The 16,591-nt window shown below is 39.3% G+C and overlaps 1 protein-coding gene across 6 annotated transcripts in view; it reads left to right on the forward strand.

Moving 5' to 3' along the window:
- Positions 1 to 10,359: 10,359 nt before the first annotated feature.
- The window catches only part of si:ch211-267e7.3 (ADAMTS-like protein 2), a 67,588-nt gene continuing 61,356 nt past the window's right edge, over positions 10,360 to 16,591 (forward strand). For all 6 annotated transcript variants that reach the window (XR_005630453.1, XM_039734795.1, XM_039734796.1 and 3 more), the window contains exon 1: positions 10,360 to 10,568. Coding sequence is in view for 5 of the 6 variants with exons in the window: in XM_039734795.1 (XP_039590729.1) it covers positions 10,470 to 10,568 (99 nt within the window). In the remaining variant the exon portion in view is untranslated. The remainder of the gene's footprint in view (positions 10,569 to 16,591) is intronic.

Consider the following 16,591-nt stretch of genomic DNA (forward strand, 5'->3'; position numbering starts at 1 on the left):
AGATTGTTTAACTTCATTTATACATAATTTAATGTCTCTGAATGTAACATTGTATAAAGCACAGTCTGCTACAAAGAGATTTTGTAAAAAAGCAGCCATAAGAAATGTGTTTCACTTGCTTTAATAATGAGACTCAGTGGTATTCAGTAAACTGACAGTAAATTTGACAGTAAAACATTGTTAGTTTTAATATTGTGGATTGACCATAATATTTATTAGTGGTATAAAGAAATTTCAGCCTGAAACTATCTATAATTTTGTGATACAGATCGCAACTATTCTTTCCTGCATCATAAGTAATGTATAATTTTTAAAAGGTTATGCCCACAAAGCCTTAGATTGTTTTATTTGGTGTATATACTGTAACCTAATCTGTCACACATGAGGTAAATTTAAAATTGATATTGGTATTTTAGTGCAGTTTACTTCCTTTTGCAAATTTTATTTTAAAATCAATGGATCTAATGCTGATTTTATGAAGATAAATAAAATTTTTAATATATGGTTATTTCTGTGTGCCTTTTTAATACAAACACCTACAATTGCCAGTAAAATACTGTTTTATGCATGGTGTGTTATGTGACCATTTTTGTTTAACAGTGTGCTGTACATGTGTATGTATGTGTGCATATATACTAGGGGGCTTTGCCCCCTGCTCACTTCACTCACCAACCCCCCAGTCAGGTGCTATGCGCTAGCCTTTTCACAGATCTGCTGCACGTGTATAGGGAAGCGGAGGTACAATTTAAACAGATTGTTATTTTCATGGGAATTGTTACATACTGTATACATAATAGAACTATTTTACATTACAGCAAGTGATTAACCATAGTAAATAGTCAAACATAAAAAACTGAAAGAAAATTATGTTTCATGTAGTGTTAGAGTTATTCTTAGTGTTATACGTTTTCGCTCTGTTTGGCTTTGAAATTAACATGCAGACAACAAGCAAGAGATCCAAAGAGCGCTGAGCAAAAAATGCATTACACAATTCAGAAGGCAGCAAAAGAATATGATGCGTGACGCATACAAGCATATTCATAAGTGCAGGTACTGCGGAAACAAAGCACATGGTGGAAAAAGTCAATGTCCAGCTAAAGGAAGACAGTGTAAAAAATGTGGTAAATTGAACCACTTCGCTAAAGTTTGCAGGACTGGGAAAGGTAAACCTGTGCATGCAGTGTGTGATGACTCACATAAAGAGGAAGACAGGCTGTTTATTGTTACAGTAAGAAAGGAACAACCCTCTGATGCTGACCAAGACTTTGTAGACATATCAGTAGGAAAGCAAGGTGTAAAGCTTAAGTTTAAATTAAGTTCATAGACACGCTACCGCTAAATATTCGAGGCAAATCCACAACTTAATACCGGAATGCCTGTTAAACATCTTAGATTCACAAGTACCGATTTGGGTAGTGAACACTTCAATTAATGAAACCTGTTATCTTTACAACAGTTGACAAACACGGAATGTAACTTGAACACAACAATCCTCCAAATACGAACCTGATTGAAAGAAATAATGATTATCAAATCCTTGATGACAGCAACACTCAGAACAGTCACAAAACAATTACATTGACAATCATGTTACGTTATTTTTAAAATGTTTCCTTTTCTTCTTCATAACTTCTTTAACACACTACTTCTCCACTGCGGCGTGAGTATTTTGCTATATATATATTATATATATATATATATATACTCAGCAAAAAAAGAAACGTCCCTTTTTCAGGACTGTGTATTTCAACAATAATGTTTTAAAAATCCAAATAACTTTACAGATCTTCATTGTAAAGGGTTTAAACAATATTTTCCATGCATGTTCAATTAACCATAATCAATTAATTAACATGCACCTGTGGAATGGTCGTTAAGACCTTAACAGCTTACAGAAAGTAGGCATTTAAGGTCACAGTTCTAAAAACGCAGGACACTAAAGAGACTTGTCTACCGACTGTGAAAAACACCCAAAGAAAGATGCCCAGGGTCCCTGCTCATCTGCGTGAACGTGCATTAGGCATGCTGCAGGAGGCATGAGGACTGCTGATGTGGCTAGGGCAATAAATTGCCATGTCCGCACTGTGAGACGCCTAAGACAGCGCTACAGGGAGACAGGAAGGACAGCTGATCATCCTCGCAGTGGAAGAGCCCGGATCTCAATCCCATTGAGCACGCCTGGGACCTGTGGGATCGCAGGGGTGAGGGCTAGGGCCATTCCCCCAGAAATGTCCAGGAACTTGCAGGTGCCTTGGTGGAAGAGTGGGGTAACATCTCACAGCAAGAACTGACAAATCTGGTCCAGTCCATGAGGAGGAGATGCACTGCAGTACTTCAAGCAGCTGGTGGCCACACCAGATACTGACTGGTACTTTTGATTTTGAGCCTCCCTTCATTCAGGGACACATTGTGAAACATTTTTAGTTTATGTCTTATGGTGTTGACTCTTTTAGTGTTCATACAAATATTTACACATTAAGTTTACTGAAAGTAAAAACAGTTGAAAGTCAGAGGATGTTTCTTTTTGCTGAGTATATATATAAAAAGGCAAAGCCCCCACTGACTCATCACTAATTCTCCCACTTTCCATATAGGTGGGAAGCTGAAATTTCGCATGCTCATTCCTTGCAGTGTACTTACAAAAGTCGGATATGTTTCATGTCCTATTGCAACACACGAGGGGGGGATGGGTATACCCCTAAACTGTATATATAGATAAGGGAAACTCATCCTCATTATTTCTGCATCTTCCAATATACGTAGGAAGCCCAAATTTCCCATGCTCATCCTTTACACTGTACTTACAAACGTTAAGTATGTTTAATTTTGCGCCATGCCCCGTGAAAAAACTTCTGAAAATAACGTCTTCTTTTTAGCAGTTCTCACCATTATGCTATTAGGAACTTTCGGAACTGACCTCTCCTTTTAGTGGTTTCATTCCTTATTTCCATTAACAGAGGATTTATTTCACGGCAGAAACGCACAAGGGCTGCCCCCTGTCTCCTTTCCTTTCACCCACCACGTGGTTGTCTCCCTACCTATATACATTAATGACATCCCCCGCTCATGTGCCTCCTCACTCACTTCCTTACTTTCCTCAGCTGTTCGTCGTGTTCACTGCTCCCTTCTTCTTTACTCCGCTGCTTCAAGCCTGTTATTGTTCGCCTTGTTTCATGTCTTCCTGCTGGGGACTCCTGCCTATTCATTTAGTTTCTTCACACTCTTAATCCTCCACGCATGCCTCCGCATATTCTACCTTTGAAGGTCGGCGCACCAATTATGTTACTACGAAACTTACAACTACCAAATCTTTGTAATGGCACCAGGCTTCAGATCAAATCTCTTCACAAGATCCTCATTGAAGCAACTGTGTTCACTGGAACTGGCTCAGGGGAGACCATATTTATTCCTCACATCCCTCTCATACCCTCTGACATCCCATTCCAATTCAAATGCCTCCAATTTCCAGTAAGGGTCTAAAAAAGGTCAGCATTGACTTGACACAAGATTGCTTCTCACGTGGCCAACTGTACGTTGCATGCTCAAACGTAAGCTCAGCAGATAGCTTGGTCATTTTACAGCCCAAAGGCAGAACTGCAAATGTTGTTTACAAAGAGATCCTTACTTCCTAAAAATGTGCATTTCTCATACACATTTACAATCATAAATTAAACTCTTTACAATCATCAAATTCACTTTCAATACTAAAATAGGCCTACAACAATTACATTGACAATCGTGTTACATTATTTTTTAAATGTTTCCTTTTCTTTTTTATAACTTCTTTAACACACTACTTCATCTCTAGCATGGGTATTTTGCTAGTCTCTAATAAATAAACTGACTTTTTTTGAATGTTTGGCCCTGTGATTTGTTAATTGTCATAACAAAAGTTTTTCTAACGGGAAACTGTAAACATTTTAATACGAATGGCATATCAAGATTTCCTTTGGTGTCTAATGTTATCCGTGGAAGATGTACTACATTACCTTTCTTGTCGCCTGTTAAAGTTTTACATGTCAGAATTGTTCGACCAATTTTGAATACAACTAGTCTTGTCCTATTGCATAGCCAATCACTCAGACATAAATTGCACAATAACATTACGATGCATCCTTCTTTCAACAGTAATTTGGCCAGTGGAATACTGGATGGTGTTAATGGTTGTTGATATTCTACGGGATATTGTAAGTTCATGTTTTGACTTTCCGCACCATCACCAACAACTGTTTTCAGCGTAGTCTATTGATATGCATTTAAACAATTTGCCGCATAACCGATCAACAATTTTCGCATTAATTCTTTTGGCTTCATCGTTTCTTGGTGCTAGGATTGCCCTTGAACTCATTTCTTCTGTTGATAACCCTTCGGGATGAAATTCTTCAATAAGATTTGGGCATAATAAGTCTTTTATTGGGAACTTGAGGAAGTGAGGAAAACGTAAAAATTTATAAGAGCTGAGAGCGCAGGAACTGTGTCTGACAAAAGCATTCACACGAATGAGAGGTGAGAGGACCCTGGGCATGGTTGAAATAGTTGGGAGGAGGGTGGGACTTAAAAAAATAGTCTCATCTTGCGGGACTTAAAAAAATCTTTTGGTAATAGTCTCGTCTCAAGATTTTCTTTTATAATATATATAAAATAAAACAATGCACTCACGTTTTGCATATTACGAAGTCAGTTTAATTTAGCTGAGTGTTTGTCACTGTATAGTTTTTCATGCTACAGTAAGAAAACAGTACTTTCAAATCAATTTATAAATGGTTTGGATCTACTCCTAAATGGTAGTGTGGGTTTTGGATTCAGTTGAAGTCATCCATCCATCATTCTGCATTTGATTGCCTCTGATGAGCCTTTGCCAAATCAGCCAAATCAATAAATCGTTTTTTTGGGCTTCTTTTGAAAAAAACATGTATTGGGAGCAGTTTTTAAAAGTACGTTTAACATCATTACGGTTGTGCTATGCTTAGTTTGTACAATGGTATGCGTTTTAGGATTGAAATTGGGAGAAAAAATATAAACAAACCAACTACATGGCTCCGCCCAGCCCTGGACGTTGGGTTTCCCTCCTTAATGTCATCGTGCACATCACGGCCGTCACAATCATCGACATAAGATGCCGCATGACCAGCAGCATCGTACGCCAATGTTGCCACCATATTGTGAGTGGCACTGCTGCGGAGTGAAGTAATGAATACTGTAATATGTTGTTTGGGATTGTACAAACCGCTGTACGCTCCAAACCAGATCCCAGGGGATTACATTTCATAGGTAAGGCTGAACAATTGTTTTGGTTATATTTGGCCATTAGAAAATCCCGTTTCATAATCTTAGCAGTCAAGGTCACCTTACAAAAAAAATAAAAACAACATAAGTAAAATTAAAACAAGAGAATGATAAATCAAAAAGCAATAATCAGAAAACAAACAAAGATAACTGGCAGTAACAGTGCAAAATTCACAACTGGTATGCCAGTTTGAAAATATAAGTTTTGAGGGCAGTTTTAAAATGTGTTATTGAATTGAGCTGACGTAAAGTATGTGAGAGGTTAAGAGAATACCCGAGTTGAGGAGCACTACGAGAGACGCTCGAGCTCCCATAGCACTGAGTCTGATGTGCGGTACAGAAAGTAGAGCTGCAGATGAGGATCTGAGTGAGCAAGAGGGAGTGCAAGTCTGGAGGAGATCAGTGAGGTTGTGGAGAGCTTTAAATGTTCAGAGCAGTGTTTAGTATTGTATTCTGTAGTTAACAGGGAGCCAGTTGAGAGAGAATAGGTGTAATATGTTCAGTGGATTTAGAACAACAGGTTATTAACCTGGCAGCAGAGTTTTGAAGAAGTTGTAAGCGATGGATAAGTTTTTGTGAGATGCCAGATAGAATAGCATTACAGTAATCTATACGTGAGGTGACTCGGGCATTAACCAATACTTCAGTACTGTGTTGCGTAAGAACAGGACATCTAGAAATGTTTCAGGGATGGAAGAAGGCAGTCTGAGAAATGTTTCTTATATGGGAGGAATTATTTAATAATAACAATAATTTTTATCATTGAATAATTGCCATTATTCGTGTATAAATGGATATAAATAATTGTATTTAAACGATTCGCCAAAATCTGTTGTATGTCAACGATACTGTTTTAAACGTTATTGTTTTTTCATCAGAAAACCTGGTTTCCACATCTACCTGTATTAGTTTAAATGGCACTTTTGCCACTCGCAATAGGACGGACTCGCTGACGATCGTGTCGACTGAACAACACAGTGAATGCGGCGTCTATCTATATATGTCTATGTTCTAAACCCTGCACAATGTATCGAGCGGTTTTAGGTGTTGCGAATCAGTCTAGTTGCAGATTAAAGTCAGCAGAACTAAACACGAAAAAGAAAACTTAGTTTTCAAAATAATCAAAAATCTTAAGGGACCCATTAACTGACAAAGAAGGGAAACAATAATGTATAGAAAATAGAAAGACAAAATAAATTTGTTAGTGCCGGTGCACCGGTCAGCAAGTTGGCTATTGCGCAATACCATTCTGATAAGGGCACCTGTCCCGCCAGCTTGATGTAAACATTTACACGTGTCACTAGTACTTCATGACAGTTATACGGCAACACGCGTGTATTAAATAGGTTTTGCAGACGAACCTGAGGCACACTTGTATTTACTATTTGAATTCTGGGGGACTCTTGATTATGATTTGTGCATGTTCTCTCCGTGTTCCTTTTCTGGAATAGCTTGTTTTCTTTACTTCTTAGGTGATTTGGCTGCCGGAAACTGGCCCATTATAATAAAAGAGTGTGGTGTGCGGACAAGTGCGCAGTGAGGTGGACTGGCGTTCAGTCGCAGCTCTGTTTCTTAGTGTCCTATACAGAGTGTGACCAGAACATCATGTGTGGGTGGGCATTTGGCTTGTCTGGGGGCAAAAATATCCATCCATCCATCCATCCCCATTTTTATAGGGGGGTCAAATAATAATAACAACATAGTTTTATATAACATATAAAAGCAAAAATTGTGGCATAAATCATAACCTATTGTTCAATAAAATTAACAGAGGCAATGGAACTTGTATTATTATTTTTGTGAACAAATATAGAACTACATATACAAGGTAAATATCAATAAAGTCAAATGTATACAACATATGAGAGCAAGAACAGAAACGTGGCTCATTGTAGTCATTAGGGAGGCTATAGGATATCAGTTTCCAGTGTTTAACCTGGATATTATCTACAGGACCAGTCTGCAGTTACTCTTGGCAAATTCTGAAATAAATTCATTCATGTCTAGATTTTCTGTGATGTTTTTCTCATGTGCCAGAATGACTAAAATTCTCTTCCTTGAATGCAGCATTGTTTGGAGTGAGTGAGAATGCAGTTCAAAGTAGAGAAAGAGCTTGCATGCAGTTGAAGACACACCAATGATGAGTGCTGTGACATATAGCGAATGCAACATAGGGAAGGCCTCTTTGTACTGCTGAATGCATTTGCATGCTTCAGAGAGATTAGCATCAGCTGGCAGTTTATTAATCAACATTGCTTTTGCCACAGCAATTTCATTTTGCAAGCTCATGCTGTTTTGCTCTGTGCCTGCCTGAAGTGGTTTCAGGAGAGAATGATCAAGAAATAATTCTGATTTTGGCAGGAGAAGCGATGTGGCCCTCAATAATTCAACATTTCTCTGAGAGAATCTTGTCTCCATTTCCACAATAGCTCTATCAAGAATGCTGAACATAGCCCTTTTAAAAGTCTGATTAGGAGCAATTTGTTCATCAGAGTCACCATGCCCAAGCGTAGACACACAATACTATCATCAAGCTGTGAATTAACTTTCCGTTTCCTTTTGAGCAAATTGGTAGGCCTACTTTCACACTGAGAGAAATGCTCCTCCCAGAATGAGTCACATCTCATCTCCTTCAGTGTGGCCAGTGAAGCTGTCACCACCTCCCCAGCAGTGCACAAATCCACTGCATGTGCCTGTAGAATTGCATTGGCTGGTTTCAGCACACCAAGCACATGAAGGAGGAATTTTCCTGTATTGAAGAAATTCTGCTTTTTTAATTGGGTCAAAAGACCACATGCCTCTATGCAAATGTCAAAGGGGCAGTGTCAGCCTCTGCTACCTCTGAGAGAAGCCCCCTTATAGCTTCCTCATTGTTGACAATGGACTTTGTGACATCATAATGACTGGTCCATCATATTTCTAGAAGTCTTTTCAGTGTGGGTATATTGTATGTGTGTGAAACATAATGTCTGTGACAAAATGTGTTCAATGAATTTGACCAGTCAAAGAACTTCTTAGCCAGAGGTTCTGATTCCATTGCATGTATCACTGGTAAATGGAGGTGGTGGTTGTAGCAGTGTACATATGGAATGTACTTACCAACTTTGTTTTGTAACAAAGCCTGGACACCACCCCTTGCCCCAGACATGACAGAAGTACCATCAAAGCACTGACACACTAAATTGTCTGGGCTGTAACCTAACTCAGAGAAATGTGACAGAATTTGGTTACAAATATATTCAGCATCAAGCTGATTCAGTTCAATTAAGCCAATCAGGTGTTCTTCAGGGATGGAGTTCTGGACAAATCTAATCACTACAGACAAATTCTCAATGTTACAGCGATCCCTGGTACCATCACTTTTAATGCAAAATCCAGGAGAGTCAGCTTTTTCATATTTGGTCCTGATATCTTTTACCACCATTTTGGCAAGAGTCTCAATTATTTCATTTTGAATTACATTGGATGTGTATTTTGCGTTGTCTGGGATGTATTTTACAATTTCTGCAAGTTTGGCATCTTTTTTGATTGTGTAATCGAAGAACTTAAGGAAAAGCCCCTTCTCCCCACCTTCGTGATTGTGACCACGCAAGCCAGTTCATTGACTGCAAGGAACTGAACGGCCTCCCCAATGCTTTTCACATAATATCTATTCTTTTCTATCTGGGTTGGACCCAGTAGTTGAACTATGCTTTCACCCGTCTCTGCCCGGCGCCGATACTCTTGCCATGCAGACATGGCTCTGACGTGCGGGATACTAGACGCGTGTTTGTGGAAGCCGCCACCGTCTTTTTCTAGAGCTTTTTTCCAATTAGTGTAGCCGTGAATATGTCCTCGCAGTCCGAAATGGAAACACTAGATTTGCGGCAGGCGCTGGTATCACGGACAACAGAATATTCAAGCCATGGTCGAGACTGATACCAGCTTGCACTAAAACATCTGAGTGTCTTTCCGAATGCACGCTTAGGATAATTATGGGCTGGGATGGGTTATCCATATTTAAGTCAGGCAGACCGGACTGTATATTTTGTTGAAGGCAGAGGTTTGGAGTACCCGACACGGGCGCAGAGCTGGAGGATTGTGTAGGCTTATCTACATCTTTTGGAGTTTCAGTTCCCGACGTGGGTGCGCTGTGTTGCGTGTTGGTAGCATCAGTGCTGGGCTCAACCGTGGAGCCAGCAGCTCGCGGAGGGACAGAGGTTGAAGATGTCTGCTTTTTAATAAGCCACCTATGCATAGCCTTTGGTGTTACCAACCAGAAAATAAAATAAGAATGGAACGCATATGCTGTTTTAATTAAAGAATGCGGTCAACAGGTTCAAAACGTGCTGCAAAATGTGCGGCGAAGTGAACTGTGAAAATCAAATGTTCTTCTTCTCCAGAGTTTTCATTGGACAGACAGAGCATTTCGCAGGGTGGGCACGGCTTGTCTCTGGGGCATTGCCTACACCCCAACCCCAGCCCCGTGGTCACGTCTCCGGTGCTATACAATAATTACAGGCACTGGCTCCCAGTTACCCTGAATGGAATAAGCAGGTTAAAAAAACTGGATGGGTGTCAGTAGATACTGGACTCGTATACATATCTGTTCCCCAACAGATTTTTTGCGTGTTCTTTTTTGTTTTATTGATTGTCTGCAAACTACGAAACAATGAAGCTGCAACCGGGACACATGCCTGAGGTAGTAAGCCATCAGCAGCAGTTTTTCATCATCATTTTTAACGAAGGGTATTATTTAACCATTAAGAGGGTCATTTCAAAGCACGGCTGGATGTACGACAATCCTCCTCCACCACCAGCATTCCCAAAGCCCTTTTATAGCCCACGGGCTAGATTAAAGGCCAGCTGAGACATGTCTGTCTCGACTCCAGGGTCAAACCGTCTGTCTGCTGTCTTCAAAACATGCATGCAGGAGCGTATAGAAAGTTGTTAAATCCAAGTCCCGGGAACCAGCTACGTGATGGATAACTTAACAATTTAACCAACGGGAGACGCCAGTCACGACCTCCCTAAGACCGCCTTCCTTTAAATCGTATCCCCCCTTCAACCCCCGCCTTGGTTTTTTTTTTTCTCCCTCACACCCAGCAGGTTGTAAATTCAGTCCCTCATCCAGGTTCTCGTTCATTAGAGCGAAGTCTTCCGCCGCCTACAGAATCTTCATTTCGGCAGGATTTCATTTCAGCATGCACAGCCTGTGGACCAGCAAACGTGACTTCTTTTTTTCTCTCTGTGTATTAATTATATCCGGAGGTTTGGGGGAAATAACGTGTGTCCATTTTAAGGTAAACTCGTATTTTCATTTTCCTTAAATTCATAGGTGAAAATCTTGTAGTTTTAAAGTCTGCATATATGTTTTAAAGCCTGTGTTTTCTAATGAAGAAAAGAGAAGTCAGGCGATGTAAAACAAAATGCATTCTGTATAAAATACTATATGAAACACATATAAGCAAAACTTTCTTTTCTTTAAGTATGTAGGTATATTTGATAAGAAAAAAAAAATATTTACAGCTCGCTTAATCCCGTGCTCTGCCCCGGATCTCCTGCCTTTTTTTTTTTTTTTTACCTTGTATGCCTTTTGTGCTCTTTAAGCATTAAGATCAAAGCCCAGCTGGAGTCTCGGTGTCTCACAGGAATTTCCAGAGTTGTTGAAGTGTAGGCACATTATTAGAAAGAGGCTCCCTGGTCCACTAGGCTGGGCTCTGCTTAATTGCGATTAACTTGATGCTTCAGAGAATGCAGTTTTTTTTGCCTACTGAGTATTAATAGCTATATGATTTACTAAACTGTTTTTATTGTGCACAATTTTATTGTATGGTTTCTGAATTCTGTTGTTTTCCACATCATTTTTAGCACAAGATTCAAATATTTACTGTCTTCCAATTTATCAATGTTTTTGTATTTTTCTATTCCATATTCTTTATATTCTCCCGGTTTTTATACACACTCAAACATGCCGAATCAATTTAGGGTCACGGGGGACTGGAGCCTATCACGGAGGCACTGGGCACAAAGCAGGAAACAACCCTGGGCGTGGTGTCGATTTTTCATGCACACACTTGCACTCATGCTGTTGCCAGCTTAGAGCCATCATTAAACCTGTCCTCTAAATTTTTGGGAATGTGGGAGGAAAACCCCTGAAGACACAGGGGAAACACACTGACTTCACAAAGGCAATTTAAGGGCATGGGAATCAAACCCAGAGCACTGGATCCATGGTGAGGCAGTGATGCAGACAACTTCAAATAATATGTACATTTATGTGTGAAATGGACAGTGCTTTTAGTAATAGATAATTAGAGCAGCTAATGTTAGACAAATTTACGTAGATTTTAGAGATTTGTTTATAGGTACTGCATCTGAGCTACCTAATATACATATCTATATTATAATATAGGTGTAAATTCAGATTTTAAAGAGGTAGTGCTGCACCTCCCTTTCAGGTTTTCCTACACCTGGATTTAAACCCCAGGTGAAGCAAATTGCAAAGCTGTATAAATTCTCTGACTCTTCAAACCTTTTTCCAACAATCAGCAGCCGTGGGCTCCTCTAAGCAGCTGCCTAGCACTCTGGAAAATAAAATATTCGATGCTCATAAGACAGGAGAAATCTACAAGAGGGTAGCAAAGTGTGTTCAGATAACGGTTTCCTCAGTTTGTAATGTTATTTAGAAGTGGCAGTTAACAGGAATGGTGGAGGTCAAGTTGAGGTCTGGAAGACCAAGAAAACATTATGAAAGAACTGCTCATTGGATTGCTAGAAAGGCAAATAAACCCTTGTTTGACTGCAAAAGATCTGCAGGAAGATTTAACAGACTCTGGAGTGATGGTGCACAGTCCTACTGTGCAGAAAGACCTGAACAAATATGACCCTCCTGGTAGAGTCAGCAGAAGAAAACCTTTCCTTTATTCTAGCCACAAAATTCAGTGCCTAAAGTTTGCAAATGAACATCTAAACAAGCCTAATGTATTTTGGAAACAAGTCCTGTGGACAGATGAAGTCAAAATAGAACTTTTTGTTCACAGAGTGCAAATCTTTATTTGGAGAATTCCAGGAAAAGAACAGCGAGGGTGCCCAAACCTTTGCATGCCTCTTTGTATGTGTTTGATTTTTTATTTATATTGTAAGACTTGTTGTCTTCCTTGGTGATGTGTCCATCTTGAAGGACTATCTTAATGTGAATATTTGAAATGACGGCTTTTAAAGTAGTTGTTTGTCTAGTACTGCTTTTTGTATTCAGCACTGTCATAAATCATCATGTCCTTCAGTGAAAGAGTAGCAACCTCTCTGCGGTCCTTTTGAGGCATGTCGGTGTATGCAAATGAAAGTCTTCAGTAGATGAACAGCTTCACTGAGCAGTAGACTGGATTGACAAGTGAAGAAGAGGATGTGTCTTAGACAGGAAAGAGAAGGCCTTGACGCGTGTCATGTAGACGGACCTGTGAAGTGGAGGGAACGAAGAAAATTCTGCTAACAACTGTTGTTTTCAATACACAATGCCTGTTTCAACTTGAATATTGGTTTTCATCAATTAAAACGTAATCCCATTTGATAACATACGAATTTTAAATGGTATCTATACTATTAAAAGGCAAAGCCTTTGCTGACTCACTGACTCACTGACTCACTCACTCACTCACTCACTCATCACTAATTCTCCAACTTCTTGTGTAGGTAGAAGGTTGAAATTTGGCAGGCTTATTCCTTACAGCTTACTTACAAAAGTTAAGCAGGTTTCATTTCGAAATTCTACATGTAATGGTCATAACGGTCGATAACGGTCGACAACATCCGCCATGTTGAACTTTCTTATTTACGGCCCCATCTTCACGAAATTTGGTAGGCAGGCTTCCTTGCGCTAACTGAAACCGATGTACATACTTGTTTGGTGGTATGACGCCACTGTCGGCCGCCATATTGAACTTTCCAACGTCACTAATTCTCCAACTTCCTGTGGGGGTAGAAGGCTGAAATTTGGCAGGCTCATTCCTTACAGCTTACTTACAAAAGTTAAGCAGGTTTCATTTGAAATTCTATGCATAACGGTCATAATGGTCAACAACATCCTCCATGTTCAACTTATTTATGGCCCCATCCTAAATTTGGTGGCGGCTTCCCTGCGCTAATGTTGAACTTATTTCTTATTTATGGCCCCATCTTTCAACGTCACTAATTCTCCAACTTCCCGTGTGGGTAGAAGGCTGAAATTTGGCAGGCTCATTCCTTACAGCTTACCTAAGCAGGCTAACCACGGTCAAACCAAATGTTGAACTTTCTTATTTATGGCCTCATCTTCACTTATTGTGCTAACCAAAACCAATGTATGCACTTATTTCAGTGGTATGATGCCACTGTCGGCCGCCATATTGAACTTTCCAATGTCACTAATTCTCCAACTTCCCGTATAGGTAGAAGGCTGAAATTTGGCAGGCTCATTCCTTACAGCTTACTTACAAAAGTTAAGCAGCTTTCATTTCCCGTGGCGGTCATTCGACAACGTCCGCCATGTTGAACTTTCTTATTTATGGCCCCATCTTCACGAAATTTGGTAGGCGGCTTCCTGCGCTAACCAAACCAATGCTATTTCGGTGGTATGATGCCACTGTCAGCCGCCATATTGAACTTTTCAACGGTCTTTGTTACTTATGGGCCCATCTTCAAGAAATTTGGTGCGCAGGGTCCCAATGCTAACTGAATCCTACTTACGCTACATATATATGTCCATAGCCTGCAGCTCGGTCACCGTGTGGCGGCGTTGGGTCCCCCATCCCAACGCCTCCCACGTTGTTGGCTGCCTGCCTATATAAGGCCATCTGTCGCTCCGGTCTCTACATTCCCTTCCTTGCTTCGCCACGGGATTCACATCTCCCTGCTGACAACTACAGCCTTTTTATTTAATCCACGGCTTCTCCGCTGTTTTATTGTTTGTTTATTACGATTATAGTTATTGTGTAGGTATTTTAGGCTTACTTTACATCGTTCAGGCACCCATTTTCTTTATCATTTCAACCGTACCCCCATTAACATGTCTATCGAGGTGATCACCATCGATCAAAGAACTGTCACTTACCGAGTGGTTTCCATGCCCGGAGATGGCACCTACCTTTTCCATTCTCTGTGTTACATATTGCACGGCCATATCAGGCTCACTCTTGATATCCGGAGGTCTTATGTATTGAATGACTGGGACAGGTTCAAGGTGTGGACTGATGATGGTACAGGAGATAATTATACTACACAGGAGCACTATAAGAGTGAAATGCTTAAGCCCTTCACCTATGGTTCTGCATGTGAGTTGATGGCTGCCGCTGAATTGTTCGGTTGTCGCTTTCAAGTGTACCGAAATGGCCAAATATTTTACACCTTTCGACAACCGCCAATGCCTCTTAAACATCTTAGACTCACAGGTGACGATTTCAGTAGTGGACACTTTAATGTCTATGAATGTTTAAACTCTCAAAAGCTGGATGTGAAGTTATCGATGAAACCGGTTGTATGCTTACAACACTTGACAGATGCAGAATGTCACTTCAACACAAGTCCTGCAAATACTGTTGTAATTGGAACAAACCATGAAACTCAAACCGATTATGCCAGCAGCAATCCAAGCTGTGAGATTTGAGACAAGATTACTGTTCACATGGCCAACTGTACATTGCATGCTCAAGAGTAAGCTCAGCGCACAGCTTGGTCATATTACAACCGGAGGGCCGAACTCACAATGTGGTATACAAAGAGATCCTTAACAAATAATTATTGGTATATTTTCCCTCAGTTTAAAAAGGTTTAATTTTCTTCTTAATAAAATTTTAAGGCAGTACTTGCCATGAAGCTCTGGTATTTTGCTAGTAATACATATAAAGCCCATTGGAAATTTTGAATGTTATTGTCTACCAATGGGTGAATATGGTACAGATGTATTAGATTTGGAAATTCGACTTTAATTTGTGCAGTTTGTAGTGAGACAGCGAGTGTGCTACAAAATGTTCTCGTAATGCATAACACAAACGGTGACAACTGCAATGATATTGTAATGTATAAGAATGATATGTGAAATCCCTCAGCCTACACAACCACTTGCAAATTGTTAGCTGCATTAGAAACATTTTCAAGTGTATTTAAAGTTTGCAGAAATGGTGCTTTATTTGCTTAATTTGGGGTAAATAGTTTATCAGTTAAAAGACTGTGCTTTATGCTGAGGTCATTTTAATGTTTACGAACCATTTAATACTAATGATCTTAAAATCTACTACTAAATCTAATACTAAGAATCTTAAAATCTCAAAATTGATTACACTAAACATTGCAGTCAAATACATTCTCTTGCTTATCAGATGTGACTGAATTATTTCAAAACGATACTAATAGAGAAACATAAGAAAACATAAGCACAGTACTAGATACACAGACAATATTAGATGAAATCAATTTAAAAATGTCTGTGGCTACATATCCACAAAAATCCTGAAGTGAACAGACTTGCATTTCTGTACTGCATATACTATATATAGAAAAGCCCCGCAAACATCCAGAAAATCACAATGTTATTAAATGTACCTCAAATTATATTGATATGAACTGAAAATTTTCTGTTTGACATGCAAGTCAAAAAAGATATTTGACTTGGCTCAAATAATTTTAATTATAACTCACACATTAAGAATCTAAAAAATATTCTTATACGGTAAATGAATTTTAAATGCTCATATTGTTGCGCATTGAAATGAACTGATGAACTTCCTGAAGATACTGTATGTTGCAAAAATGGAAAAATCAAATTATAACCTTTTAAAGACTTTTAAAGACTGGAGCATTTTTTCAGTGTTTTAAGAAAATCTAATAGTATGTTTCAAATGATATTATTTGTTGTAAAAAGAGTAATTGAAGGCAAAGTGCAAGGGTAGGTGTGTCACCAGCGTCTTAGTAAGTTTCCTGCGGGAAGCCTGGTAACACCACTAGCATTCATTGGTCATTTCCTTCAGGTGGAATATGAATGCTTACAAGGACAGATGTACTCTTTGCTTTGTTTGATTTGCTGTCTATATATGCTTTAGAAGCACTGCAGTCAGACTGCCATGCAAGGATATCTTTTAATAATTGAACAGATTACAAAACGTTTATCATATTGTTAAGGGCTGCTTGGCTATTAGGGTATTATGCATTCCGTCTATCTATGCGTTTTTTTTTTATTTTTTATTTAATTCCTTATTAACTGATACTGTATGCTAGAATGTGTATTTAACACATTGTTTATTGTATCCAACTGGAGGGAACAAATACCCACTTTCTTATAAAGGGTATCTATATG

The sequence above is a fragment of the Polypterus senegalus genome, chromosome 14, assembly GCF_016835505.1.
Source record: "Polypterus senegalus isolate Bchr_013 chromosome 14, ASM1683550v1, whole genome shotgun sequence".
NCBI classification, from domain to species: domain Eukaryota; kingdom Metazoa; phylum Chordata; class Cladistia; order Polypteriformes; family Polypteridae; genus Polypterus; species Polypterus senegalus.